Source organism: Oreochromis niloticus, linkage group LG3 (assembly GCF_001858045.2).
Source record: "Oreochromis niloticus isolate F11D_XX linkage group LG3, O_niloticus_UMD_NMBU, whole genome shotgun sequence".
Lineage (NCBI taxonomy): Eukaryota > Metazoa > Chordata > Actinopteri > Cichliformes > Cichlidae > Oreochromis > Oreochromis niloticus.
Genome location: NC_031967.2, coordinates 77,656,706 through 77,669,866, shown reverse-complemented (window position 1 = coordinate 77,669,866; position 13,161 = coordinate 77,656,706). Strand labels below are relative to the sequence as shown.

The window sequence follows — 13,161 nt, the reverse complement described above, 5'->3', positions numbered from 1 at the left end:
CATTTGGTGCTGAGTAACATCCAATTAGAGTCCAAGAAGCAAATAAGAATAAATTCAAGCTGGAGGTCATGTGACAATAATTAACAGACCCTGCTGCTGTAACTCCATCAGACTGTTTTAAATTGCAAATGTCAAAATGGTGGGTCAGTGTGAGTTACACTCAAACATTCCTGCTTATTTCAGAGATTTAAAGTTAACATGAAGCAGTTAACATGTTCTGTACATGTAGAGGAGCAGAAAAGTTAAGAGATGTACAATGAAAGTTGTATTTAAGTCAATGCCTTTAAAAAATCAATTTCTTAGTCAGTAGCAGACTGCCTGAACAGACTGAAGCTTCCTCCTCGTTTCCTGATGAAGATCCTTTCAGAGGCTCTTGACAGGTTCTGGTTTCAGTCACATCTTTTCTCTGAGCTGCTGAGAACTGAAACTACAAGAAACTCACTTTCAGCCTCTAAATCTGACCACTTAAGACTGTTGTAAACATGACCAGCATGTGTCCTCAACACAGACTTTAATGTAAGAGCTTCTGTAGAGCTGATTCACTGCCAGCCTGATTATTCATGGTGCCCTGACTGGACCAGCTGTCTGTGAAAACTGACTTCAATCAGCTTTCAGTGATCCAGTCACAGTTTGGGACACAGGATATGTGATATTTATATTTCAAAGGGTCTCCTAAGTTTTCATTCCATCCTCTTCCAATTATCCCTGTCATGGACACGGGGGGCTGGAGCCTATCCCAGCTACCACAGGGTGAGAGGTGGGTACACCCTGAACAGGTCTCCACTCTATCACAGGGCTAACACACAGAGACAGACAACCACATTCACATTTAAATATATCATATCAAGAAGTGCAAGCTTTTTTTCTCTGTGCTCAAACCAGCGTTCCTCCCTGTCCAGGATGTGTACATCGTCGTCATTGAAAGGTAAAATTTAATTATATTACCAATAAAAATTAAACAGGAAAAATATTTATAAGTGGAAGCTTGGTAAGGGCTCTCTGCCTTTTCTTTATCCACATTTTCTGCTGTTTTGTGACCAGTCAGGGAGCTGAGGTAACTTTGTGTTACAATGGGGTTGTAACACTCAGTGTAACTGAGTTACACTTGAGGTTCTTCATCGCCTGGATCACACCCCAAAAAAGTCCAGGTCACGTATTTATAAGTGTAATAAAGAAGTAGTAATATTTGGATCATTTACTAAAGCAGTAGCATGAAAATACACTCAAAGAAGCTGAAGTAAAAGTACTCGTTGGTTCTCAGTACACAATACCTTTCAATATATTTGGCATTAAGATGTAGCTGCAAGTGAAAATCTTCTGCCTCAAACATGCTGAACTCACTTTAACATCAGATCATAAATTTGTGTCACAGTAAATTAAAAATCTTGTGTCGAATCAAAATGACTTTTATGGGATCTGTGAATGAAATACTTTGGATGTAAATTAAAAAAATCAGCTGAGGGGAGTGTCTAAGATAATGATAAACAAAATCCACCGTCACCTTGTTAAAGAGCAAAGTACAGCAGAGCACTCTCTTTGCTTGTTTCTTAATGAAACCCCTCTCATGGTTGTATTTTTTTATCAGCTTCTTACTGTGAAAGACTTAAAAACATGATAGAGGAGATTGCTGAGTTCATCTTGACTCCAGATTTCTGAATAAAACAGGCTCTTTAGCTCTGAATGGTTTCAGTCTAACATTTGTTCTGCTCTTTTACTATTTCATAAACCCAGAGAGTTGACTGACAGGAGCAGTTGTGAGAATAACTCGAGTACTGATGGAACATTTTAAGAGACACACACAAACACTCTGGTGCACAGGCCCAGTAAAAACTTGTTTATGAAACGCAGTTCAACTGGGTGAGCCCTTTCCTCAGAAAGTACCAGAAGGTGCTTCAGGTGTTTCAACAAATCCCTGACCCCGACTCAGGAACAAACATGTCTGTCTTTGGACTTTCAGAGGAAACTTTGGTGCCAGAGACAGTGCACGGAGGCACAAGGAGAACACACTGAAAGGCTCAGTATAGATTCAAAAGCTGGCCGCAATTTGAAAACATCTTAAATTATATTTAGTTTTTATTAGTGACAATATTAGCCCTTAAGAGCCCAGACCCATGTTTCACCGTCATAAAAACTATGGGAGAGTCAACTTTGAAACATTAACAGAAACTGTCCTCAATGTGTAAAGGGGCGGTGACACCTGTGTCACTGTGGGTGCTTAAGGGTTAAAAAACAGTACACCGATTACATCAAAATCACGGCGCTACTTAAATGAATTCCTTGAAATATTGTAGACTTCTTATTCTATTTTTAAAAAGTGCCCTTTTCTTGGACCTTATTCCACTTTCAAACAGGTGAATGTAAGTTCCTGTTCAGGTGCTTCATGGAAACTGATGCATCCAGAAACCATTTTACAAATAAGTGTGTTTGCGTGTCCGTTTTTAATTGGTTAAAAACTTTTCATCACCTTTTCCAGTAATACACACCCTGTTCTCACATTACAGAAAATAAAGCAATCATGAACCCTGTACTAAAGAAAGACAAAAAAAGAGACGTAGAGCAAGAAAGTGATGGATTTCACATCATGTGGCTTTTATTCTTTTTCTGTGTTGAGGTTTCAAGAAAAGCAGTAATGACTGATCATTCAGATATTTTACACAAGTAAGGAAAGAGTCACATTAAAAGTTCACACAGCAGCAGTCGCTGATTCACACTTTAATTTGTTCTTAATGTTTTTAAATGGGGCTGCATTGCTGACTGTCATCTACAGACTCAGATTTATTGTGTTTGTATATTTGCAGATATTCACCTGACAGAGAGAATCTCTCTCTTCTATAAAACTAAACTTACCTCTTTCTTAAAGTTGGAGTTGTTTTCAACAATATTATTAAAATGACTTATTAATAAATAGGCGGTGGGTGAAATCAACAAACAGAATCCTGAAGCAAAGAACATTATTGTTATGACCATCTTATGCTCGTCTCCAAGAAAGGACCTGAAGTGGTGCCAGAAACTTCTGATCTGTTTCTGCAAGACACAAAACAGAGCAAACATGAGAGCAGAAACTTTGCTTCCACATTTCAAATTCAAAGCTGGAATTTTTCAGGAGCTGAGGTGCAGGTTTCATTCTGTCTGAATAATTAGTCATGTTATTTATCATAATTCACTTTGTTTTCTAGAAGATAAATGACAGTTGTTAAAGAGGAAAACATAAGTAAAATGCCACATGAGATGTCAACTGATAAGGTGTAGCTCATGGTTGTTACAGCTAAATCTTTTTATATATATATATTAATACTTTTATAACTGAACTTCAAGAAAAACAACCAAAGAACAGAATAAATTAAAACTATTATATCGATGGAATAAAAAGGTTTCAGTGAATATGAGTGCGGATGATTGTCTGTGTATATGTTAGCTCTGCCCTGGCCTGACAACTGGGATAGGCTCCAAAATAATGCTCCTCTGCACTTTGAATGGCAATTTCAGCTGAAGATAAACTAAACATTGTATCGATGACAAAAGAGTATTTATTTTAGTTAGTCAAAAACAGCTTTTGTGTTTTAAAATTAAAAATGTCACAGAGAATAACTGGGCTATATTACTATCACTGCCATTTGTACAATCTCAGCAAATGAACATTAAATCACAATATACAGTTATTCCACCTCAAAAAGTGTCATTTTCTTTGGATTTATTCTACTGATATATTTAGCCACAAAAAGGGGAAACTGTATCACAAACACACAACATGGAAAATGAAATTAATGTCTAGAAAAAACAAATACAGGAAGATCTGTATCCAGAAGCAGATGTGAGCCCACATACAGCTCAATGTGATTTTAATTACACTAAAACTGACAAAAAAATGACGAAAACTTCATTCCTCTTCCTGGACTTTCTCTTCAACTTGAGCTATCTCCTACAACTTCCTACAAACTGTAAACTACTGTATTTGTAGTCAAATAAGTTATTAACACTTTCTGTGAAGCAATCACAGGATAATTGTATCGCAGCTGTAATCATCATTATTATTGTTATTATTATTATTGTTGTTGTTAGTAGTAGTAGTATGTATGACTGTTACTCCCCTCGAGTCTTAATAAAGCTCAACTTGTTCTTTGGTTTTAAACTGACATTTATTTCGGACAGGAGGATTCTTCGACATGCCTTAACATGTAATGACGTCCAACCACAGCCGATACAATGCCGTCAGAACTAAAAAGAAATACAACTTAAATGAATATTCTTAACAAAGCCCTTAAGCATTATATAAAACAAAACATTCCAACAAAACGATCAATAAAATACACATTACACTTCACACTGCGGTAATTGCACTAGAATATCACGCAATACTAGCGTATTTACATACAGCGATAATAAACAAAAGAAAACATTTACCTCATTGGCCTCACTCAAAGGGAATAAAAACTTTAATCCTCACGTCGTGGGGTAGTCCAAAACACTCTTCACAACTTTCTGTAGACGTGCAAACCTCGTGGCTCGTCTCTTAATTAGCTTGCTGAGTGTGCCCACCAAGAAAAATGCCCTCTCAGCAACAACAGACGGAACGATAGAAAAGGTTCCTATCTAATTGCACAGTTAGCACAAATACACATTTAAACATATAAATCTAATGAACAGAACATGAATTACTATTTATTTATTATTTCTTACTATTTCAACTACTAATTGTTTCAACATTAAATCCAATAAAATGAACTTAAATGTGAGAGTTGCTTTTGACGGCAGCTACACTCCCACCAAATCACTTGTGATTTTCACCCATGAACTTATGAAATGTACACTAATCTGCTTCTAATAGTGTCACAGTCTTGTGTATAGGTCTGTCAAGTAGAACTGGTTTACTCAGTCTCTTTCCATGGTCATCTAACAATGAGTCACTCATTAACAGTTGCACTTTGCGTATACATCCATCTTCACTCGGGTGTATGGCAACAACTTTGGCCAACTTCCAGTCGTTTCTTGATGCTTGGTCATCTTGTACGATCACTATGTCATTGACCTTTGCATTTCTGTTTGTTTTGTGCCACTTTTGTCTTTGTTGTAGGCTCAATAAGTATTCTTTCACAAATCTGAGAAGTCTTGCCATCGCTTTGACCAACCTTGACCAACTGGAGAATTTCTGAAAACGTTCTGCCAAAGAATCTGTTTCCGTAGTTGTATGGAGTACACCAGCTTTGCGTACTTCTGGATCCTCTGCATCAAGTTTTCCCACCTCGACTTCTCCGTGGGGAAGTTTCTTTTGCCAAAGAAAACTTGGACCGCTAAACCAGTTGGAGGTAATGAGGTCTTTGGCCTTCAGTCCGCGCGACGCATGGTCAGCTGGATTGAGATCTGATGCCACAAACTTCCATTGCATCGGTTGAGTGCTTTCCTTAATACGCTGAATGCGATTTGCAACGAAAACATGGAAACGTCTTGCATCGTTGTTGATATATCCCAAGACAACTTGAGAATCTGTCCAGAAGAATTCTTGAGCATCTTCTAGCTCCAACTCTGCTTTGAGCATGTCACTAATCCGCACTGCTACAACTGCTGCAGACAGCTCCAATCTTGGCACCGTAGTAACCTTTGTGGGTGCTACTCTGGACTTAGCAAAGACAAGAGAGCAGTGGACTTGTCCTGCTTCACTGACAGCTCTCAGGTACGTACAAACACCATACCCTGAAACACTTGCGTCTGAGAAATGGTGAAGCTCGTACTTCTGAACTGGTTGAAAATCTCTTGGCACGTAACATCTGTCAATTTTGACATCTGCTAGATTTTTTAGATCCAACAACCAGGACTCCCACCGTGACTTCAGATTGCTTGTGAGTGGTTCGTCCCAATCTGCTTTCTCACGACACATCTGCTGTAGTATCTGCTTCCCAAGTAGAACAAAAGGTGCCACAAAGCCAAGTGGATCGTAAATAGAGGCTACCGTGGACAACACTCCTCTTCTGGAAAGTGGCTGCTCGTTCACAACTACTCGAAACTGGAAATGATCCGAGTCGATGCACCATTTGACACCTAGGGCTCTTTCAATTTGTTGCTCGCCCAGTGACAAGTCTTTCCTTACTGTTTCTGCACAATCTTCTTCCGGCAGCGAATTAAGTACTTGCTTACTGTTTGAAACGAACTTGTGAAGTCGCAAGCCTCCTGTGCTGCAAAGTTCCTTGGCTTCCTTCACCAAACGAATTGTCTCTTCTTCTGAGTGGAAACTGATAAGACCATCGTCCACATAAAAATTTCGCTCAATGAACCTTATGGTAGCTTCACTGAACTTGCCTTGACCTTGTGCAGCAATATACTTGAGACCAAAGTTCGCACAGGCAGGGGAAGAAGCAGCTCCAAACAGGTGTACGCGCATGCGATAGACAGATGGAGTAGAGTTGAAGTCTCCATTGTCCCACCACAAGAAGCGAAAGTAATCTTGATCTTCTTCTCTGACTCTGAATTGATGAAACATGCGCTCAATGTCGCACATCACTGCAACTGGACCTTTCCGAAATCGACACAGGACCCCCACCAGAGAGTTGGTTAACTCTGGCCCTGTAAGCAGGTAGTCGTTCAAGGACACTCCTTCGTACTTCGCTGAACAATCAAACACCACTCTTATTTTGCCAGGCTTTTGTGGATGATACACTCCATGGTGTGGAATGTACCAGGCAGGGCTTTTGTCCAGGTCTACAGAGGGAACTCTTTCTGCATCACCACGCTCTATAGTCTCTTTCATGAACTCTGTGTAGTCTTTGTGGTATTGGTTGTCCTTCTCAAATCTCCTCTTCAAAGATTTGAGTCTGTGTTCTGCACAGCTCCGGTTGTTTGCCAGACTTGGTCTGTCTTCCTTAAATGGCAAAGGTAACTCACAGTGTCCATCTGCTTTCATCTTCACTCCTTCTTCCATTATGGAGATGAACCTTAAATCTTCTTGTGAGAAGTGTGAGTCTTCCACCTTTCTTTCATTGAAGTCGGACTCGAGCACTTTAATTACATCTGCGGATGTGACCACCTCTTTGACTTGTGTGCGACAGATGTATTGCACTTCTTTGACCAACTGCTCAGCTGACTGATTGGGTGTCACTTCCTTGACAATGATTTTGTGGCTACATCCTATGGCATCCCCATAGTCAACACATGGATTAGTTCCTCCAACTATTGTCCAGCCAAGGTCTGTTCTTTGGGCAAAAGGTTCATTATCTTTTCCTGCCACAACTTCTCTGGGTACCAACACTTGTGAGCAATTGTAACCAATGAGCAGGCCTACTTCACATTCAATCAGTGGAGCAATTTCTTCAGCCAGGTGCTCTAAGTGTGGCCACGCTCTTGCTGTCCTTTGTGTGGGAATATGACTCAAATTCGCAGGAATAAACTCTCTTGTGTATGTCACAGGAAGAGGAATTCTCCTTGAAGAATAGAAACCTCTGACCTGTAATCCAGACAACCTTTGACTTGGTACTAAAGTATCTTTAGAAGACATTGTCGAGAGCTTTAACTGCACACATTTCTTCTCTGCATCCAGAGCATCTGCCTTTTCTTTCAAGACGAATGTCGTGTCACTTTGGCTGTCAAGAAGAGCATAGAGAAGAATCTCATGTTCAGGATTGCTTGTTGTAGATAACCAAACTGGAATGATCGTAGATGTGAGATTACTTCTGTCACTTTGAATCACACGGTTTGATATTGCTTCACTTGGTGCTTCCTTGGGTTTGGTTTCTCTACTCTCTTTACTGTCTTCCATCTCTTTTATTTGTGGTTCCTTGACACTTTCTTTCTCTTTCCTTGTCCTTGAGGATTTGTCTCGTTCTTCATGCAAACATGTCGGGTGTTTCCCTTTACATGTGTCACACATCTTTCTCTTTTCACATTTCTTTGATTGGTGTCCAAAGCCTAGACATCCAAAGCACAATCCCTTGGTTTGCACAAACTTGACTCTTTCACTCAAGACCTTGTCCATAAACTTCCTACATGTGTGAATGCTATGATTTGAGTTTTCACAAAACACACATTTTTTTGTGTTGGACGTCTCTTCTGCTGCACTCACTAGCACCTTTGCTCCAACACTTCTTGTCTTGGATGATTTCGTTTTCTCTGAGTCACCTGCTTTGAGTGCATGAAGCGATGTTACAGGATTGCACGCAATCTTGGCCTCTCTCGCAATGAAGTCAACAAAGTGGCTAAATGTTGGGAAAGAACCATCTTGCTCTTCAATTTCAATGACCTTTCGATTCCATCTCGCTGACAACCAATCAGGTAGCTTGCTTAGCATTCTCTGATTCTCATTGCAGTCGTTCAAAACTTCAAGACCTTTAACCTGAAGCATGGCTGCTTCACATCCTCTGAGAAAATCTGAAAATTCGCGAAGTTCAACGCTATCCTTGTTACCAATCCTTGGCCATGATGTCAACTTATCTCTGAAAGCTTTGGTGATTACAAATGAACTTCCATATCTTTCCTCCAAAGTGTTCCATGCTGAGTAATAAGCACGCTCGGTTCCCAACAGAAAATAACTCTCAACAGCCTTTCTCGCCGGTCCTCCAACATACTTGTGAAGATAGTAAATCTTTTCATTCACTGGGATGTTCTTTCTGTCTATCAGCATTTGAAACGACAATTTCCAATCCTTGTACTTGAGAGGATCTCCGTTGAAGACTGTAGGTTCTGGTACTGGTAGGCGACTTATGTGAATGGACTCAGCTAGAGCTTGGGCCAATGTTGTGGTACTATCTTCATGTTTGCTTTCTCTTGGTTGTGACCTTGTGATGGCTTGTGGCATATCAAACGGCATTGCATTTGCATTAAGTTGCGAATGTGCAAACTGACTCATCGGTTTGGATGTGACATTTCTCCGTTTACTCCTTTCGTGCAGAAGGTCTGATATTTCTTCATCTGAGATTCCTTCTTCATTGTACACTTTCAGACGTGCTTTAGCAGCATTCATTTTCTTTACTGTTTCTAGCCTTTCAAGCTCTCTTCGCTTTTGCTCTAAGGCCTTCTGTTTCTCAGCATTCTCTGCTTCAAGGATTTCAAGTGCCTTTCTTTCACTTTCCATTTCCTCCATAATCTTCAGAGTTGCTTCAGTAGCCGCAAGCTCTGCAGCTGCTTCTTGCCTCTTTACAGACAACTTACTTGAGCATCTTGATTGCCTGCTATTTGAACTCTTAGATCTTTGCGAGGTTGCAGAATTGAATGCTGATCCTACATCACTCCAGTGAACTAATCTCCCAGAAAGTTCTTCGTCTTCTTCTGCTGCTAATTTTTCTTGAGTTAGCCTTATCATCTTCTGAGAAACAGCATCACAGGTGTCCACTCTGCGGCGAGTGTCTGCATCAGGAGTTTCATGATTGCGCAGTTCATCATAAACTTGTTTCACTTCTGCCGAGGTATGTTCAACTCGGTCAATAAGCTCTTTAAGTTTTGCACTAACAGGTTCTTCAAGTGCTTTTTTGCCTTGTTTTGCCACAACTTTCCACCTTTCATAACTGACTTTAAAGCGAGCTTGAAGCTTGTTCACCTTTTCATCATGTAGTGCTTGGCCCCTTTCAGTGAACTTCTTAACTCTTTGACTTTTCCTCAAACTTCCTTCTTTAGGAGCTTTACTTGTGCATGGTTCTTGCAAACTTTCTTGCTCTTCAAAAGCTTCTTGCTGCTCCACAGCTTCAGTGTCACAGCCTTCTTGCTCCATGTCACAGACAGTCAAAGGTGTTATACTACACTCAAGTCACCTAGGTCCACTTAAATACGTGAATGGTCACCTTATGAAGCACCTAGGAACTTAAATTGCTTTACTTTAAAGCGTCAACTTAAATATATGTCACCATCACTTAAACCAAAATAATAAATTTTTCTTCACTTGTAGTTAAACAGAAAATAACCTTCAATGTCAAACAAAATACTATAATGTGACCTTTAAATATCTAATGCAGTCTTAAAAATAAGCAAAACCCTTATAATCAACTTAAACGTACCTTAATTGCAGTTACTTAGCATAAACAACTAATAACATGAACTTAAACTTTTACTCCAAAACCACCACACTTCCCCTTTCATTGCTTGACAGAGTCCCTTTAAGATGAGCTAAGGAAATCGACTCTCCACATTTAACTTGTATAAACATGTTACTTATTTGTAGCTTAAGCAAGCTGCACCACTGGACTCTGGTTGCCTTATGGGATGTCTGTGTGTGTGTTTGGGTGTCTTTGATGCTTGAGAGAGACGCGAGCTTAACCACGTGACCCCGCGCGCTGTCGGCTCAGCTCCGCTCCGCTCTCTCGGCTGTCGGCTCGGCTCCGCTGCCACTCGGCCCCGTTCGCTCGGCTGTCGGCTCGGCTCCGCTGCGACAGACCTCTTTCTCCTTCTCTCTCCTCCAGCACGAAGCAGGCTGAGTTCTGACTGTTACTCCCCTCGAGTCTTAATAAAGCTCAACTTGTTCTTTGGTTTTAAACTGACATTTATTTCGGACAGGAGGATTCTTCGACATGCCTTAACATGTAATGACGTCCAACCACAGCCGATACAATGCCGTCAGAACTAAAAAGAAATACAACTTAAATGAATATTCTTAACAAAGCCCTTAAGCATTATATAAAACAAAACATTCCAACAAAACGATCAATAAAATACACATTACACTTCACACTGCGGTAATTGCACTAGAATATCACGCAATACTAGCGTATTTACATACAGCGATAATAAACAAAAGAAAACATTTACCTCATTGGCCTCACTCAAAGGGAATAAAAACTTTAATCCTCACGTCGTGGGGTAGTCCAAAACACTCTTCACAACTTTCTGTAGACGTGCAAACCTCGTGGCTCGTCTCTTAATTAGCTTGCTGAGTGTGCCCACCAAGAAAAATGCCCTCTCAGCAACAACAGACGGAACGATAGAAAAGGTTCCTATCTAATTGCACAGTTAGCACAAATACACATTTAAACATATAAATCTAATGAACAGAACATGAATTACTATTTATTTATTATTTCTTACTATTTCAACTACTAATTGTTTCAACATTAAATCCAATAAAATGAACTTAAATGTGAGAGTTGCTTTTGACGGCAGCTACAATGACACTTTATACAATAAAGTACAGACGCCTAAACTGTGAAGTTTGTCATTCTTTAAACTTAAAAAAAAAAAAAAAAAAACTGTCCATGAACACGAAGCGTAAATGAATGAGGAAGGTAAACAGAATCAAAGGAAGAAACCTTTGGACAAAAGCTTAAAAAAACTGCAAATGAGTAAAACGAGAAGAATATAATGTTTAAAATCATTCCTAAATAAATGTATAAGTGTGACAAACGAGCACACTCAGTGTGAAAACCATTTGAACCGTTTTTAGGGAAACAAAAATAAATGCAAGAAATCTGTGGACGAAAAAGTGGAAAAAAAGAACTACAAAATGAGTGAAACGAGGAGAAAAAAAACTACAAACCCCTGTTTATGTTCGTGGTATGAGCCCACAAACAGCCCAGTGTGTCTAAAACAATGTTGAAAATCATTCCTAAAAAAAGTTATAAGTAAGGGCAAAACGAGCAAACTCAGCGTGAAAAGATATCCTTCAAAAAGGAAACTAAAATGAAAATCAGTTTCAAAATGAACGGTTAAAGAAAAAACGTAAAAAGAAAGAAAAGTAAGGAAAATGAAAAAAAAGTTAAATAAGTGTATTTAAGCGACTCGCAAAAAATCAGGAGAATATATGAAAAGAGCAGCTGAGACTGAACCAAAAGTTTTCCGCAGTCTGTCCGTGAAAGAGTCTCTGCTTACCGCCACAAGCTGAAGCAAAACTTCACCCTACCACGGCGTTCGTGGATGACTACCATCTGCTCAGTGTTCAACCTCTCGCCTTGTACTTCACTAGAGGCACGAAACATGACAGTGTCGAGCATTCGACCTCGGAGTCGATGTTAATCTACCACAGCGAGGGAGGGGGTTCATTCAGCACAGGCACGGCGAGTCGATCAGCAAGTTAGAGTATGGGCCCGCGGACGACTACGGCGGTGTTCGCCGCAGGCACGGCGGGGTTAATCCCCCACAGCGAGTTGATCAGCCACGGCGAACGCGGTGTTCGCCACGGCGACCACGTTGTCCGCCACGGCGAGATGATACGCCGCGGTGTCCGCCATCGCGACCGCTTTGTCCGTCACAGCGAGTTGATCTGCCACGGCGAACGCGGTGTTCGTCACGGCGACCACGTTGTCCGCCACGGCGAGATGATACGCCGCGGTGTCCGCCATCGCGACCGCTTTGTCCGTCACAGCGAGTTGATCTGCCACGGCGAACGCGGTGTTCGCCACGGCGACCAAGTTGTCCGCCGGGGCGAAGGCGGTGTCCACCACCGCGAGATGATCCGCCGCGGTGTCCACTACGGCGAGATGATCCGCCACGGCGAGTGACGGCGTTAAATAACCACGGCCAGGGCGGTGTCCGCCACGGCGAGGGCGGTGTCCACCACCGCGAGATGATCCCGCGGCGATCCGCCATCGCGACCGCTTTGTCCGCCACAGCGAGTTGATCTGCCACGGCGAGGGAGGGGGTTGATCCAGCACAGGCACCGCGAGTCGATCAGCAAGTTAGAGTATGGGCCCGCAGACGACTACGGCGACGGCGGTTTCCGCCGCGGGCACGGCGGTGTTAATCCCCCACAGCGAGTTGATCAGCCACGGCGAACGCGGTGTTCGCCACGGCCACCAAGTTGTCCGCCGGGGCGAGGGCGGTGTCCACCACCGCGAGATGATCCGCCGCGGTGTCCACCACGGCGAGATGATTCGCCACGGCGAGTGGATCCGCCACGGCGAGTGACAGCGTTAAATCACCACGGCGAGGGCGGTGTCCACCACCGCGAGATGATCCGCCGCGGTGTCCGCGGTGTCCACCACGGCGAGATGATTCGCCACGGCGAGTGGATCCGCCACGGCGAGTGACGGCGTTAAATCACCACGGCGAGGGCGGTGTCCACCACCGCGAGATGATCCGCCGCGGTGCCCGCCATCGCGACCGCCGCGGTATCCGCAACAGCGAGTTGATCTGCCACGGCGAGGGAGGGGGTTCATCCAGCACAGGCACGGCGAGTCGATCAGCAAGTTAGAGTATGGGCCCGCAGACGACTAGGGCGACGGCGGTGTCCGCCGCGGGCACGGCGGGGTTATTTCC

At 42.3% G+C, this 13,161-nt stretch overlaps 1 protein-coding gene and 2 long non-coding RNA genes across 3 annotated transcripts; all 3 read right to left on the bottom strand.

The window, feature by feature from the left end:
- Positions 1-2,565: 2,565 nt before the first annotated feature.
- On the bottom strand, positions 2,566-10,084 carry LOC109200017 (uncharacterized). The gene is made up of 2 exons (XM_019355394.1): positions 4,402-10,084; positions 2,566-4,215 (listed from the first exon to the last, which is right to left on the bottom strand). Exon 1 carries the CDS (start codon positions 9,686-9,688, stop codon positions 4,808-4,810), a length of 4,881 nt encoding a protein of 1,626 aa, XP_019210939.1. The 5' UTR covers positions 9,689-10,084; the 3' UTR covers positions 2,566-4,215; positions 4,402-4,807.
- On the bottom strand, positions 2,566-11,913 carry LOC112843853 (uncharacterized). The gene is made up of 2 exons (XR_003216385.1): positions 11,776-11,913; positions 2,566-3,024 (listed from the first exon to the last, which is right to left on the bottom strand). It is a non-coding gene; the product is annotated as an uncharacterized LOC112843853 (long non-coding RNA).
- LOC112843850 (uncharacterized) lies at positions 10,322-11,065 on the bottom strand. Its single transcript, XR_003216381.1, has 2 exons — positions 10,720-11,065; positions 10,322-10,533 (listed from the first exon to the last, which is right to left on the bottom strand). It is a non-coding gene; the product is annotated as an uncharacterized LOC112843850 (long non-coding RNA).
- Positions 11,914-13,161: the final 1,248 nt, after the last annotated feature.

Coding starts and splice junctions, on each gene's coding strand:
- LOC109200017 (XM_019355394.1), bottom strand. CDS start 9,688: ATGGAGCAAGAAGGCTGTGACACTGAAGCTGTGGAGCAGCAAGAAGCT.